Source organism: Cyprinodon tularosa, unplaced genomic scaffold (genome assembly GCF_016077235.1).
Source record: "Cyprinodon tularosa strain WSP-4 unplaced genomic scaffold, ASM1607723v1 ctg238, whole genome shotgun sequence".
Lineage (NCBI taxonomy): Eukaryota > Metazoa > Chordata > Actinopteri > Cyprinodontiformes > Cyprinodontidae > Cyprinodon > Cyprinodon tularosa.
Window position 1 is genome coordinate 539,249 of NW_024038890.1, and position 16,778 is coordinate 556,026.

Sequence of the window (16,778 nt, forward strand, 5' to 3'; positions counted from 1 at the left end):
TTCCTTTATTTTATGATTTGCTAAGGGATCATGAAGCACCTACTGTTTCTCTTTCAGATTATTTTGAGCCTTCTCCTGCCTCCTGCCATCTTGCTCCTGGAGTTCAAAAGCAAAGCTGAAATGTGCCACGTGCCACAGAGCCATGAGACGCCGCTGTTTGGGATTGAGCCTGTGAAATCACTGCCAGTTCCTAAGGGATCTGATCAGATGGTAGTATGTCAACTTCTAGACTCCTCTCTCTCTAATGTTTCATCACATGACATCATTTCTCCTCTTATCCTTGCAGGACAGTGTGGATGCAGAGCGAGGCCTCCCGTTTCATGATAAATCTGTCGGTTCTGCATCAGAAATGGTGTCCAATGCATTTAGACAGTGCCTTTCCTGGATCAAACGGATGTATGATTTTTACACCGCTCCTGTTGTCAAATTCTGGTTCCACACAGTAGGTTGGGTGCATTGTTTCTCTGTATGATTTACATTTATGATCAATGTAAAGAGCAAATCTAAATCAGTTTTTCCCTGAATTCTTTTGTCTCTAGATGTTCTACTTGTGCTTCCTGATGCTGTTCTCCTATGTCATCCTGGTGAAGATGGAGGAATCGCCAAGTGTTCTGGAGTGGCTGGTTATTGCTTACATTATATCCACTGCAGTTGAGAAAACCAGAGAAGTGAGTTACACTGCATAGAGTTTTAGGTCATTTTGCAAGCTGGTGTTTACATTTTTTGGCTATAGTACAATAAAGTTAATGTCACTGCACTAAAAAACGGTTTTAAAACATTTTCTTCTTTTTAGGTATTAATGTCTGAACCGAGGAAGCTGAGGCAGAAGCTGAAGGTTTGGTTCTCAGAGTACTGGAACATATCAGACTTTGTTGCCATCCTTCTGTTCCTGGTTGGGCTGGTGATGCGTTGGCTTGGTGATCCCTACCACACTACAGGACGCATTTCTTACTGTTTAGACATCATCTTCTGGTTCGTCAGAGTTTTGGATCTTCTAGCTGTCAATCAGCATGCTGGTCCTTACCTCACCATGATCACCAAGATGGTGAGTAAGACCTCTTCTGCCCACAAAGGAGATCATTATGAAGTGGAAAAATCCCTGTCTTTTTCTTTCCTATGTATACCCAGACCAGTAACATGTCCTTCATCGTGGTGATGATGGCAATTGTACTTCTGAGCTTCGGCGTGTCCAGGAAGGCCATCTTGTCCCCAGATCAGGAGCCATCATGGTATCTAGCTCGAGATATAGTCTTCCAGCCCTACTGGATGATCTTTGGAGAAGTCTACGCTGGAGAACTTGACTGTAGGTGGATCATTAGAAAACTGTTCAATTGCTACTGCATCAGAATTTTATATTTAGCTGAGACTTTAGGCTCACATGGCTCTACAACATAACCTCATCAACAGGGCTGTCTAAACCCCCCTAGTGGTTTACAGTACTGTGGGGGGGGGGGGGGGGGGGGGGGGGGGGGTAATAAATGTAAAAAAGTTTGTATTAGCATTTACAACATTTCTTAAACTACAAAAAAAGTACTATTGTGGAGTAAGAAAAGTTGGAGGTATCTCTGCAACACAGGCTCCAAGCGAAGGTCATGAGAGATAAGAATGAGTTACACAGCTTCCTTCCAGCATGAAGGAGAGGACTGTTGTTTAGGAGAAGATTCATCTGGCCAGTGAAAGAAATATTAACCTGACAGGGATTGGCCTTGAACAACTCAAGTTGTTTTTCGTCCAAATGTTCAAGTGTGACATGGTTCTTTATTCAGGGGGTGGGTTGGTTCCCCCGGGGGGAGTGTGTGTAATTTTGTAAGGTATAAATGTTTGTACTGAGGTTGCCTCAGTCAGAGCCTCATCTATCCGTCTGAGGATGTTAAATAAATTTGAACGTTTTTTCTTGCAAGAAATGCCTCTGTCTCAGCTTCCTAACTCCACATTATTTATTACCTTTACACTGTAACAAAAAATTTGGACTTTGCATAAAGATCTGATAACTGAAATAAAATATCTTTAGGCTAAAATTAGTTTTAAAACCCTCTGGGTTTATGGGGTCAAATCAACACATTTCAATGCATTTTTCTGCTCTCTTAACTGACTATTAAAAACTTCTGTCTTGTGATATTTGGTGGCATCAGAGAGCCCGTCTGGGTTTTTTTTTTTTTTTTTTTTTTTTTTTTTTTGTGTGTGTTGATATAAATGTGATGATGCACATCAAACACACATATTTCATCCTTCATTGCTGTTCTCGATCAATATTACTTACACCTGCTTTTTCTTTTTTGTTTTAATATTCTATTTTTGCATTATTGCCAAACATCTATTTCGGTTGAAAATTTAACCTTTAGTTGAAAGGACTTTTCGCTATGCTGCGAGTTCCAAGAAGTCAGATTTCTTTCCATATTTTTCTAATTGTTTCTAATTATCCTTTTCTGAACCTATCTCAGGCCTGCGGTTCTGGGTTTCATTGGAATTAATGTTCTGGTTTCCAAGAGAAGAAAAAAGTTAAAACCACTTCTTTTCCCATATTTCTTCTCTGAAAATCTTTAACTTCTGTTTTTGCATCATAATGTTGAAAAACCCTGTTTTAATAGCATCATGCTTTGGTGGATATTTGATCTTTTTTGCCTCCAAAACTGAATTGAGAATTTTAAGATGTGGCATTTGCTGCTAAGTTTAATCACTGTGGTAATTGAATAAACATCATTTATACGATTCAAACAAAATACAGTTAACGCATTTCATCAGTGTTTCATGTAGTGGTCATCGATGCTCTGGTTACTTTCTTGGCTGATGAAATATTTGGTCGGCTTCCTGTGATATGCACGTCTAGTTCAGTGAAGGAAGCCATGTTTTTTGTTCTGTTGCGTGACACAGTCATGCATAAAGCCTTTTTATTGTTAACCTGGTTGTAAAGGTTTTGTTTACTTTAATATCACATCTTTAGCTTTATTGTTGTGTTCAGTTGGATGTTACGGTTTGCTATTAGGAACTTTATCACCATTTCATCACACTGCTTTTTAAGACTTAGTTTCTTATTTTAAATGTCCAAGTTCACACAAAAATCTAAATTCAGTGTTGTTAAATGAATGATTACACTTGTTTAAGACCATTTTTCTTCAGAATCAGAGTTTTTATTTAGTGTAAAGGTACCGTCATATGCAGTGCAGTAACTAGTTAATCATCCAGAAGTTTTTTTTGTTTGTATTTTTTCAGTTTTGAAACTGTTTCAAACCTTTGTACCATTGGTGTGTCTCTGTCTTCACAGCGTGTGCTGAAGACGATTCCTGTCCTCCAGCATATTTTCTATCCCCACTTCTACAGGCCGTCTACATGTTCGTCCAGTACATTATCATGGTCAACATCCTTATTGCATTTTTCAAGTGAGCCCCTCTCCTTTTAGTCTAGCGAAAATATAAATTTGACAAAAACGGTTTGATGTAAATATATGTTGCTTCGTCTCCAATAGCAACATCTATTTTGATATGGCCTCAATTTCCAACAAATTGTGGAAGTACAACCGGGTACCGCTACATAAGGACCTATCAGGAGAGGCCGTGGCTGCCCCCACCCCTCATCCTCCTCAGTCACATGGCTCTTGCTGTGAGAAAGATCTACAGGAGGTTTTGTGGAGATGCTGAGCGAGAAGAGAAGCGCTCTGGATTAAGTGAGTACCAAAAGTATTTGTGGTGAGCAGAACTGTGCTGTTATTTTTTTACTCCATCATGTTGCTCAGTAAAAGCATTTCTATTTATTTTTTCTCTTTTCTGAAATAGAACTCTATCTGGGTTTTGAGGATAAAAAGAAGCTGTATGAGTTTGAGGAGAAATGTGTTGAAGTTTACTTTCATGAGAAGAATAAAGATCTCCACAGCACTCAAATGAGCAGGATTGGAGCCACAGCTGAGAGGTTTGTTGGATTTTGGGGTGCACGCTTGAACAAAAAAAATATGAAACCTTTTAGCAGCATTACTGTAAGTTGGTATAATAACATTGTAACTATAGAAAACCATCTGTTGTTGTACCTCTAGAGCTGATGAGATGTGTGGAATGGTGGGAGAGGTCTCAGAGAAGGTAGACTTCATCCAAGACAGCCTGTCAGAGTTGGACGGTCAGCTCGGGCAGCTTCAGGACCTCTCTGCGCTGGCTGTGGACACCCTCACCCTGCTCTCTGCCTCCGACAGCCTTCATCAGGAAGAGGCCCGCCTGGCGCAATGTCGTCGCATCTCTGCAGCAAACCATCACGTCCTCCCTCACAGCTGGGCCCTTCCTCACAGGGGAGGAGAAGAGTGGGACGTTTCTAACGCGCGCCGCCTGATGATCAAAGGCTGTAAAAGCACCCCACCCTCTTTACTAAAGGGCTTCACTCTCGAGGGGAGTCGACAAGTATCTCAGAAGCACCACGTTGAAGTCAGACGAGGCAGAGAGGGAAAAGATGGAGAGGAAACTGCAGGAGAGGTGCCTAAAGCCCAAGCTATAATTACATTTTCTAACTTAATTGTTTATCTCTAAATGAGTAAAATGATCACAAACATATAATTTAAGTAAACACATATTCTCCACAGGTTTCCACATTGGCCTTTGTTGAAGATCTTGATGAGAAACAGTTCAGAGACTCTAGACTTGAACCACACGATTCCTCCCCTCACTTCTTTCTTGGTGGTCAAAAGAATAAGACGCCTTCTGAGTCTGCTGAGTCGTCCCGCTGCGGGTCTCCTACTTTTCTCAAAGCCTTCGGGACGCCACATAACAAACCTTGGACATATGAGCCGTATTTGTATTCCAGTCAGCAGGAAGCTACGATGGAAGAAGGAGAAGAGGATGCTGAGGAAGAAGAAATAACAGAGGAAGATCTACCACACATGGAGGTATTTGTGGCCTGTGGTAAATGTTCAACACTAGAACTGTTAAACTGCGGCGGAAGTTGTTTGGCCTCAGTCCCCCACGCCATGTTAAAATGACCTTTCTTATGAAAAACCAGCAGGCCCGCCCCAACCGGTTAATAATGTTACCCCTCCCACCGGTAAGAGAATTTTCATAGAGCTGCTCAGGCTTCTGTCCGCCCAGGCAAACTCATCAGTCCCTTTCCTTATGTAAATTATGTTTTTAATGAACGTCAGCTGATCCGATTTTGTTAGGATGTATGAATGTTTTTCTGCAGAATGAGATAAACAAACTCAAATAGTAAACAATTACTGCATAATTATCAGTTCAATGGATTACTATGGCTAGGCTATAGATTTTTGTTTTTAAGGGAATAACGTCATAACATTAAGAGAATAATGTAACAATATAAAGTCATAATATTATCACAATAAATTCATAGAAGAAATTGCCTCTTTCATGGAGGAAGAGCTGTCTGGTAATTGTCTACCAGACAGCTCTTTGGATCCAGAAAAGTTTGGTACTTTCTTCGATACAGAGATTTATCACGTGTTTGTACCACTGAATGTAATACAGTTGGAAGATAAATCTAAATGTTTTTTTATTTTAATCTCAATCTTCTGAGAACTCTGCTGGCAGCATAGTGGTTTGAAATAATTCCAGCAACTGATCTGAAAACTCTGATCATGAATTTACATTTAATGACAAATATGATTTACCGGTAATTAAAAATATCCTCTGAAGCACGTGTCATCATAATTTGTCAGTCATGATGATTGATGATTGAGTTCGTCTGGGAGAACGGGAGCCTGAGCAACTCTTGGCGATTCTCACCGCTGTGGGAGGGGTAGTGTAGGAGGTGAAATAGGAGAGTGGCAGCAATATTCAGAAGGGGCAGAAATGAGCTGAAGGACAGGGACAGGAGTATGAGGCAGGCAAGGAGAAAATTGAAATCCTGTTAATTTAACACTGTCTGACCCTGACTTTCACAATGTTTTATAACCTTTTCTCAGGAAACAAGTTTTCCATCGAGACATTCTAGCCATTGGAGGAAACCCCCGATATGTCCCAGGTGGACGTGTGCACCCAGAGTGTGTCCATTTGGGTACTGCAGGTCTCTGTCTTCCAGCATGGAGAACATGGCTTTTTCTGGTGCTCCTCTCAGTCCAACGAAGGGATCTTTCCCATCTCTCAAAGACGCTATGAACAAGGAGATCATGTTTGACAGAGGAGGGTCAAGAGATGATGCTCCTTTACGGTGCAGTAAAAGCCAAGGTAAGATTACTTGTACAACTTTTATGTCCTGGGTTAAATATTGTTTTTTTATCCTGTTTATTTGTGTCTGCAGAATGGGCAAAGTCCCCAGCCTTCTGCCAGGACATGGACAGCAGAGGGAAAATCCCCAACCGGAAGACCGTAAAGATAAAAGACAGCACTCCAGATCCAGTAATGGGATCGTGAACACAACACTCACGTTTCCCCTTCTAGATGGAGTGATTATTATGCTGACCATGCACAAAATCTCTGTTTCTGTCTCTCAAATGTTTATGAAAACAGGAGACCTTGGAGTCCCGCTTGTCTGATGCCTTCTGGAAAAAACGTCGAAGGCTTATTGGAGGAGCTACATGTTGGTCAGCTTCAGCCAGCCTCAGTCAGCTAAGTAAGGATCTACATTTACCACACAAAATAATGAACTGGCACTGAAGTGCTGCATGCTTTTGGAAGTAAAGAGTGCGTTTCCAGCCCCATTTAGTCTGATATGCCTAAATAATGTCTAATGCAGTAAATTGTCTAAAGAAGTTACCCATTTACTAACTGTAGTCCACCTGTGTGTAATTTTCTTTTTCAATTAGAAATCAGGGAGGTGTATGCAGGTCCCTATAACTGATAACCCAGAATAAGATCCAGAGAAACCAGTGCAGGTTTGGTATGGATCCAGTATCAAAAGTACAAGGGATACAGTCTGGGAGAATATAATGGTTAAGTTTAGGACAGATGTCATTCAGTATCCAAAGGTTTTAAAATCACACAGAGTTCTGTCTTGTCTCTCTTCTGAGAGTGGAAAGAGTTGAAACCCATCAGCTGATGACAATCCATTTAGACCAGAGGTCACGGATTAGCGGACCGCGGTCCGGATCCAGACCCACCTGCTGGCTGATGCGAACACAACCTGATTTAAAACACTTATAAATTACTGCATGTTGTCCGACGGCAGTGTCTAACTTCTCTTGCGCTGCTTCTCCTGTTAATACAGTACGGAACGCCCGGGACCAGGCTGCACTAGGGGTGGAATAGTTCACAAAATCCACGGTTCGGTTCAGTTCACGGTTTCGTGGTCACGGTTTTCGGTTCGGTATATGTTTATTGTTACACCGAAAAATAAAAATTAATGAAATTTTTTTTTAAAGAAATTAATGAAAAAATCCAAAAAAATTAATGAATTGCAATTATTTTTAATGATCCGCGGAAACCATGGGTCATTTCCGCATGTTTTGCTGCTTTGAATTTAATCATCTCACGCATGCTCTCTACGATCTACAAGAAACTCAGAGCGGAGCGGACGGGAGCCACAGCGGAGGCTGTAGGCTTTGCTTTGTGCAGGCGGTCTGGAGTGCAGCGGGGAGGAGCGCTGACGGAGTATGTGGGATTTCGGGGTTAGCATGACATGTTGGTCATGTTGCTGTTAGCATAAACAAAACGTGCTGCACAATGCTTGCACACTGTTGCACTTTTATCCACAACTTTCTTTCCGCCGTCATCGTAGGTCACTCTAAATGCAAAGTGGTCCCATACAGCAGACCTATAAAGTGCTGCTGGCGCGTCAACTCCTGTCAGGGGTTGAGGTTAAGGATTTTTACCACGTGCCCGACTTTCACATTTCAATTGCCCAGAAACAATTTTTACTTGCCCAGTATAATGTTTGATAATATAGTTCCTAATATTCATTTTTGTATATATATCAATGAAACATGTTTGTTTTTTAAACGTTTTTTGTAATTCAGTATTTTTTAATTTTACAGGTTCCTGGTGTGTATATGCATGCCTCAGATAATGAACTCAAGCCTACATTACCGTGTTAACATGCCTTTCAATCCTTCCTGCACATTCTTTTCAAACTAAACTTTCCTTTAAACTTTTGTGTGCTTGGGAAAAATACAAATTGTAATGTTAAAAATCTAAAAAAAAAACTTGACGTGTTAAAAACTTAAGATAAATCACAAGATAGAAGTCAATATCACAAATGAATAACTTCTTTTAGAGTCACAGTATGTTTATACAAGATAATACTATTAATATAATGTGACTTTTCTAGAGAATCATTATACAGTTATTTTATACAGGGTTTCCACAGTTTTACATAATTTCAGAATTCCCTGACTTTTAACTGACTCATGGATTAGTTTTCCCTGAAAAAATAAATGCAGCAACAAGACAATAATAATAACATAACAGGTCACCAATCTAACATGTTTAGCTCTATAACATTTAAATGCACCACTCCAATGTGTGAGAGAAAAAAATTTATGAACATTTTTTAATGTATGACCTGCATCACTGTACAGAAGACTGCCATATGATAGCGCTTTCTAGCTTGTTTGTCGTTTTGGTAACTACATCAAAATTACCGCTAGGTTGACAAAAATCACGCCATCTGCCTAAAAAATCTCATGGCTTTTTCAAATCACGCGTCTTTTTCAAATCACGCGACAATGTGTACAAAACAACAAAGATGGCGCCGGCTGGGTCGTTTTCAGCTAATGTCGGTGATTTTAAAGTAATTTTGAGTGATAAATAATTTTTTTTGCGATCACTGCACTTGCCCGGCGGGCAAATGCAATGAAATGCCGACAATAAAAAGTACTTGCCCCGGGCGTTCGGGCAATGGTTAACATTGAGCCCTGCCTGTTCTTTCCCACTCGCCATACCCACACAATTCTCCACAACACCTGATTTTTTTCTGCTACACCCGGCTATGCTGCTTCGCTTCTTCTTCTTCTTGTTTACTACTGGTGGTTGGCTTTGGTCGCAGTACCGCCACCTTCTGCTCTGGAGTGTAAACGCTTCGCCTATGAGAAAATGGAGCAGCGCATGAACCGAACGCAACACACGCGAACCGAACCGAGACAGTCGAACCGAACGGTTCGGACGGTTTTCATAAGCCGTTCCATCCCTAGGCTACACGTGATACAAATTAGCCAATGAGCTGTGTCAGTTTGGGTTGCTGCTGCTAGCTACTTTTAGACACAGCAGGTTAACCTTTGGCAGGCCGGGCGGTGGGAAAGGAGAATACGATGAGCAGGGGAAGTGTGGACTTCTGGAAAAACTGCGGTGAACTGGCTTGAAGCAGGTTTCTCCGCCATGAACATAATCAAAAATAAATATCGACCCAGGCTCATGAATGAGCACCTTGATATGTGCTTTAGGATGGCTGTGTCGCCATTCATACCCAGGTTTAAACCTTGCAGGGCAGCATAAAGCCCACTTAATCTCATTAAGCCATGAAAAAGAAAACAAAACAAATAGTCAGTTCAGGTGTTTTATAAAATATGTGAATCAGGAAATTGTCTATATACCAAACTGAACGATTTTACTTCAAAAAACACTTTAGATTTTAAAATGGAGAAATTTTCTTTTTTTATATATTTTTCTATTTAAAAATGCAATGTATAACATGGATGCATAAACACTCATTTTATTTCAGTGTTAAATTCTGTTTAAAATAAAAGATTGTAATTAAAAATGTCTCCGTACCTTTACTGGTTGATTTTCTTTATTCAGAGCCCGCTGATATTTAATTGGTTACCCCTGATCTAAACTATACACCTAAACCCACCATCCTCACCTTGAAGCATGGTGGTGGCAGCATCATACTGTGGAGATGCTTTTTTTGGGTTGGGTCCAAATTGATTGATGAGGCCGAATACAAAGCTAGAGGCTGCATCAACCTTTCCCAGCAAGAATGCAACCCTCAGAAGAAGAATGGGTGAAGCTAGTTTAGACATACATCCGACCTGGAGCTTTAGATACACTAAAGTATGAGCTGAATATATATATAGTTATGTCAAGCTTTTACAAACTTAAAAAAACGTCCAAAGTTCATATTTTTGCAATTGTTCTTTATAAACTTTATCAAGGGTCCAGCTTTATGTTGAGCATTTCTATAAACATTGTTTCAGATTCTGACTCCACTGACTCGATGCAGAAGCAGCTGTTCTCCCATCAGGTAAACTCTCGAATTATGAAGAGTCTATTTACAATGTGAGTAAAATGTCTGAATTATAACCTGGGGTCTCTTTATTAACAGGAGATGTGGAGCCCCACTCATTCAGCATGGAACAGCCGGGCGCGATCAGTGGGCCGCAGGTCGTCGTAAGTCTCTCCTTCCTTTCATAACCAATAGAAACCTTGGAATATTTCAATGACAGCTTTCCTTACATCTGTGTTGCAGTTTGCAGAGTGGATTTGCCCCAGAAGGTATTTCTTAACCTTCAGAACATTGAATTTGCTGTATTAGTTTGTTTATGCAGTATGCTGAGATCAACATTTTATTATTTTAGTTCTAATTTTCTTTTGTTTGCTGAAGTGAAGAGCTCCTCCTTCCAGTCCAGTGACAACCTGTACCCACACTTTTCAGGTATCGACCTCATAAAGAAGATTAATGTTATTCAACCAGATATACATGCTTTTGTTTACCTTTTTTATTTTGTAGCTGTTTACCCTTTTTAGTTTATATAATTTATTATTTTAATGCCTTTACCTTTTTGTGTTTCTCTTTTTAGCAATGGAAAGAAACAATCTAATGAGACTGGCTCACAACATCCCCTTTACTCCTGTTTCTATTTTGGGTAACATCCTTAATTATTGTTAAAGCGCTTCTTTTTATCAAACAAAACCTTTTTTTTGTACCTTTCTCCGTTATTGAGCTTTTTCTTCAAATTTCTTCAGGAGGTGAAGAAGTGAGTGTGTTTTCTCTGACTGAGGTCTGCTCTGAAGCTGAATCTGGATCCAGCTCGGTCTCTTCCTGGTCCTCCCGAGGTCTGTCTGCAATGCTGAAGCCGCTTTCTAGTGAGGAGGGTTCCTTGGATGGGGGTCTCCGGCAAGGCTGCAGAGTGCTGTGTACCTGGGCAGAACAGGACGTGCTGAAGCCTGGTCAGATATATGTGGTCAAAGCCTTTAAGCCGGAGGTGATTCGTGCTTGGCAAAGGTACTTCCATGGCAGCACCGCATTGCAGCTCTGTTTAAGGGTATGTCTCCAAACCAAACCAAAGTGCTTTTTAAGCAAGAAATTGCCAAAATATTTATTTTACTTACCAATTTTTTTTAGGCTTTTTGATTTTTAACTCTGTGATCAATACCTTTAATCTCTTGAAGGAGATCCAGCAGCAGAGAGCGGCCCAAAAGATGATTAAGGTCTTTAACCAGATCAAACCCAAATATATAGATCACTCGCCAAGGTGTGTGAGCGTTCCTTTGTTCTCTGAAGGTGCTTGTTTGCGTGTTCTCACCTTTGCTTCCTCTCTGCTAGATTTCTAGATGTTTCCCTGGTCCTCTGGCACTCTAATGGACACTGGTTGACCATTGAGAGAAATCTAATAGGCAACTTCAGGAAATACAATAACAACACAGGGGAGGAGATCGCCCCCTGCTGTTCATTAGAGGAGGTGCTGTTGGCATTTTCCCATTGGACCTATGAGTATTCACGGAGAGAAATGTTGGTGCTGGACATACAAGGTAAGTGTTTCACTATTTCAGATATTTCGATGCATCTATGAGTGCGTACGATTCTATTTGTTGTGGTTTTATCTCTTATTGTGCTGATGACAGGAGTGGGAGAGCAGCTGACGGATCCCACAGTCGTCATGGCAGATGACCAAAGGTACTCCGATCTAAAATCACTAACTGTGGTTTCAGAGTTCATGTTAGGGTTGGGGGAGAAGGTTGATGCTCTTGTTGCCTATTTTGTAGCTGTAGCAGGGGTGAGATGCTCTTTGGTCCCGATAACCTTGGAGAAGTTGCCATCAGTGGCTTCCTGCAGAAGCACTCCTGTAACTCCTGTTGCCGCAGACTGGGCCTAAAAGGTCAGAAATGTCACACATTTCCAGAACCAGTAAGATAAAAGAATAGTCAGCCTTTGAATGGGATCCATACTGTTGGAACATTTTATGAAGTCCGTCTCATTGCAACCACAAAAACTACTAAATGCTTTTTATGGTTTTATCTGATAAACAGACAAAAATTAGCACAGAAGAAAGTTCACTTTCAGAAATTTTCTGAAGTTTAGATAAATCTGAAAACACAATATTTCTTGATATTTATCCCTCTTTTATTCAAATACCCCTAAATAAAAATCTAGTGCAACTAACTGCTTTCAAAATTGCCTTATTAGTTAATAAAATACACTGTTTCACTCACAACTCACGCTTTTCTCTGAAACCTTTAGTTTGATAAACTAGAAACCGTCATGAAAACCAAAGAACACAGCAGATTGTTGAGATGAAGATTAAAGCAGGGCTTGTTTCTAAAACTGCTGATTTTTAAAATCATCTTGCTGTTCATTTAAATTTAAACCTGCAAATTCTTGGTCATCCACCTGAACAAGCACTTGAGTTGTGATGTCACCACACCGTAACTTTTGAGGCAGGAAGCATCGTAGGCAAAATCTGAGAAAAAATGTTGTGATGTCCTGTTAATACTCTTCCAGCAGGACAAATCTTAACATACAACCAGAGCTAAAAAGTATTATTTAGATCAAAACAGATGCATTAGAAATCCACAATCAGAGTCTAGACCTGAATCTAAAAGATCTTTTGTAGAACATCACAGATTCTCTCCATTGAATCTAACGAGCTAGCATAGCACTGAGACAGTTGATCCAAAATCAGTAAATATTTTGTTGTATCTTTCATATGAGCCGGCAGGTGAAATCGTCTGCTGAGGGGATGAGTATTTTGCCGCCTAAAATCAGATGATTGCTTTTGCCAGGGAGGTTATGTTTTCAGTTGTTTGTTGGTTTGTTATGTAACAGGATTACATGAAAAGTTATGAACGGATTTAAATTGAGGTTTTTACCTGAGATGCATCTCATGTTAAAGAACGATACATTTTGGTGATGATCCAGATCATATGTTTGTGGTTTAGTTGTAAGTCACAGTATGGGGTAACATTTTTTTGCTCCTGCTTTGTAGACAGGAATTGAGATATAATAATTCGAGTTATTTTTTTCCGTATTATTATGTGATTGCAAACTTGTGATTTTTTTTTTTTTTCGTTTTTCTTACCTACTTGAATCATTATCAAGAAAATTGTACATTTACTTTGGGCAAAATATTAATCTCTTTGAATATTTATGCTTTTTTAAGGGACTGAAAGTGGGTTTGGTGATGTTTAAATAACTTCAAAACCCGGTTTTCTTTCTGATTGTGTTGTTTTACATAACTGCGTTGATCCCTCTCACATAAGTGTGCATATGCCTATTCGAATGTCACCTCGGTGTCGTCACTCCTGAGGCCACGTTGGCTCTGAGAGAAATCCCCGACAACTTCAAATGAAGGAGGCACGCACCAGCAGCCAGCTAATTAAGCAGCGAGTCTTCGTTTATTTCTCTAACAACAGTAGCGTTTGAGGCATGGGGGTGGGCCCTGCTTTGTGCGTTGTGCTGTGCGGCCTTTGATTACGTATTAATCATGTCTTTGTGCTGGCAATGTGCTGCTGAGACATTAGCTTTGATTAGCTATTAATTAATGTCTCTGGGTAGACACGATACTGGCATCTAGAGGATAACTGCGTGGAAAGAAACTGCACTCGAAAACAAACAAGCCCAGCAAACAAACAGACGAAGGCAAACACTTAGACACAGTTGTTTTGATATTTCAAAGGTGCGTCGTGTTTGCTCTTCCTTTTTCTTGTGTCCTCTCCAAGATATCTCCCAACAAATCAAACCAAATTATTCATGCTGGATGCATGGACTTCCTCCCAGGCCTGTCAGTATTCTCTTTCTTGTGATAATCACTGTGTTATTGGAGTGGCGTGTCGCTAACTGATGTTTTCTGTTGTTCAGATTTAAGGAGGCTCCCGGGCAACTGCGAGAATAACAGTGATGTAGAGCAGACGTCGGGGAAGAAAGAAGGAGACGGCCATTAGAACGAGATGTAACTTTTGACCAAGGAAGGATGCAAGGGGGAAAACAAACACAAATGCACTTATTCCAACAAAGATGTTTTTCTGAACAATATCACCCTTTATTTGTTTACAATGTAAACTGCCTGATAAGAAGAGATAGGCGTCTGTCTTCAGAGGTTAAGTTTTTATCTGAACTTTCATAAAGCAAATAAAGAGGAAGCTAAAAGGAATACCTACACTTTTGTATAGATTTCTTAAAAGGCTTTATCATTGAATTGTTGTAAACTCGCACTACGAGATTGTAGCTAGAATCTAAAATGAAACTGATCTGTTTTTTTTGTAAGTAGAAAAATAAAGGCAGAAATGCACTCATTAAATTTCATTTATTTTTTTTCTTCCCACAACAAAATGTCTACAAAAGCGATTAAAATATAGAATTTAACAAAAATCACTTCAGACCTTCACATTGTATTTACATCTCAAAGGAGGACTCACTGAGGTCCCTGCAAAGCTCTGAACCTCTCCCCAGTCTGGTCTTTCACTTCTGGCTGTGTGAGACTCCCTTTAATAACATACGCCTGCATGCAAATGTGCTCTCCTCATTGAGTGAGAACGGAGGCTGTAGATGTGTTATTTATAGTGGAGCCAGATGTTCAGAGTCCAGCAGAGGCCCCAACAAGTAAAAAAAGAAAAGCATAAAATGTAAAAACAGTTCATTAGTGTAATCAAATACACATTTCCCTCCCAGTTTCCTCCTTTTGTTTTTTTCTTTTGTATTGGTTTTCTCATGTAAACTCACACAGTAAAGCATCTAAGCCCCATACTGCCAATCCTTTACCGCCTCACTATCTATGGCACTTTGAAAAAAATAAAAAATAAACTTTTAAATTGTGTTACTTTTAGATGTTTTCATCTTTTTGTCAGGTGTGTTTAAGAGTTTCTGCTGCCCAGGTATCTTTCTTTTAGCTTCCAGGCACAGATTGACACTTTTTAGTTTTTTATTTGCTCTTGCTCAGATGCAAAAACAATCTGAAAAATAAATTAATAAATGAGGAAAAAAAACTCCAATTGCACAGACATTATAATGCATCAAGAAATTTTACAAAGCATTGGTAGAGCAAACTTTGCCGCGCTCTTCTGCTTCTCTTTCGTACACACACAAGCTAAAACACATTTTCTTCATATAAAGGAGGAGGTATGGACTTGGTCTCAATAAGTCTATGAAATTTTTTTCTTGTTCTAAATCAGCTGTAATAAAATGCAGCATGGACGGCTGCTGTTGTGCGCTTGCTGATGTCATTCTGTGTTGATGGAGCAGTAAAAGGCGCATGATGTGTCCAGACCCCCCTCAAGCTGAACAGCCTGCTCCATAACATTCAGAATTGATACCCCCCCTCCCCTTCCCAGCAGATAAAGGGTTTCAAAAAGGCCCGTTTACAGAAGGTTGTTCATTTACTGGTTTGTAATCCACACATTCAGAAGGTGGGGGAAAAAAAATTCCAATGACAAATTTCAAATTAATTCCATATAAATTAGAAATTTTATTTAGAAAAAAAAAATCAGCTTGTGAAAAAAAAAAAAAAAGTTTTGAACTGACTAAAGAGATGTGAAATCTGCCCTAAACCCATAACCCACCATTTTTCAAAGGTCTCCCTCACATTATCGTGAGAGGAGGAATCACAAATAAGCCCCGGATATTTCATTGCAATGAAACGTCATGCAAATAGAACAGAACAACAATAGGCTAATAGTAATAGAAGAATAGTAGTCATAATAAGAACAATAATAATAGTAAATAGTAATAACATAAAAATAAACTTACAATGCAAACATGACAGTAGTAAATGCCTCCAATTCTTATTGCTACAGTATTTAAACTTACAGTGTTGGTTACCACTTGTTCTTGCCAGCACATCACCATCCCTCCCACCCCGACTCATTATTCCCAGTTTCACCCCTATGATTCACAGTCTAACCAGGGAAAAACAAACAAGCTAATTAAATTCACAAAAATGATTCAGAGTTGGAATTCACTGTCCCTGGATCGCTGTCCCACCAGTGGACTTCACCCACTGTCCTGGGACCAGCAAACAAGAGCGTACAGTAATAACGAGCACAGTGACATCTCCTATAGACTTTTTTTTATTTTTTATTTAGGGAGTAGAAATTGCTCATCATAAACTCTGGGTCTCTACAATGATTCGGACAGTGAATTCACTCTCTACACACATACGGACAAACATACATACGTAGACGTATATGCCTATGAAAGCCTTGTCTGGGTAGATTTTTTTTAAAAATCCTAAAAAGTAATTCTTTTAAAGTTTTTTTTTTTTATTTCGGTAAGTTTTCAAAAATATTAAACCCTCTTTTAATGCAAAGTGAGAAAAAGAGCTGCTCCCTGAGAGATGCTGAGTAGTGCATCAAGTCTTAATGAGCAAGTGATTGTCTTTTAAAGTGATCCGTGGTGTCATTTGGGAGGGGGGGGGGACTGTGCTTTGAACAACAAGGACATTAATGGTGGAAAATTGGAATGTTGATTGACAAATGTTCTGGCATTTTGCCCCCAATACATTAGAAACAAAGCAAACGAATAACAATGCAATGATTTCTGGTGTTCCTGATGCTGACGGATGGATTAAAAGCCTGACTGTGTTTCTGGTTATATCCCTAGATCCACTGAAGGATTTGGCCACTGTGCAAAAAACACGAATTTGCATGAGAAACCATTTAGAGTGCTTTAAAACACAAGATCTTAGCCCATTAATCATGGCATCTAAG

The 16,778-nt window shown here is 39.7% G+C and overlaps 1 protein-coding gene across 1 annotated transcript in view; it reads left to right on the forward strand.

Moving 5' to 3' along the window:
* Nucleotides 1–14,369, forward strand: part of trpm6 (transient receptor potential cation channel, subfamily M, member 6) — a 34,815-nt gene extending 20,446 nt beyond the window's left edge. The window contains 25 exon segments of the mRNA XM_038287266.1: nucleotides 58–210; nucleotides 287–442; nucleotides 540–668; nucleotides 794–1,045; nucleotides 1,129–1,303; nucleotides 3,263–3,377; nucleotides 3,464–3,518; nucleotides 3,520–3,661; nucleotides 3,771–3,903; nucleotides 4,025–4,451; nucleotides 4,559–4,861; nucleotides 5,891–6,152; nucleotides 6,226–6,323; nucleotides 6,435–6,537; nucleotides 10,055–10,101; nucleotides 10,183–10,247; nucleotides 10,327–10,352; nucleotides 10,462–10,512; nucleotides 10,658–10,723; nucleotides 10,824–11,122; nucleotides 11,250–11,332; nucleotides 11,404–11,609; nucleotides 11,703–11,754; nucleotides 11,844–11,956; nucleotides 13,936–14,369. Of these exon segments, the coding sequence (XP_038143194.1) occupies nucleotides 58–210; nucleotides 287–442; nucleotides 540–668; nucleotides 794–1,045; nucleotides 1,129–1,303; nucleotides 3,263–3,377; nucleotides 3,464–3,518; nucleotides 3,520–3,661; nucleotides 3,771–3,903; nucleotides 4,025–4,451; nucleotides 4,559–4,861; nucleotides 5,891–6,152; nucleotides 6,226–6,323; nucleotides 6,435–6,537; nucleotides 10,055–10,101; nucleotides 10,183–10,247; nucleotides 10,327–10,352; nucleotides 10,462–10,512; nucleotides 10,658–10,723; nucleotides 10,824–11,122; nucleotides 11,250–11,332; nucleotides 11,404–11,609; nucleotides 11,703–11,754; nucleotides 11,844–11,956; nucleotides 13,936–14,018 (3,594 nt within the window). The 3' untranslated portion in view covers nucleotides 14,019–14,369.
* The last annotated feature ends 2,409 nt before the right edge of the window (nucleotides 14,370–16,778 follow it).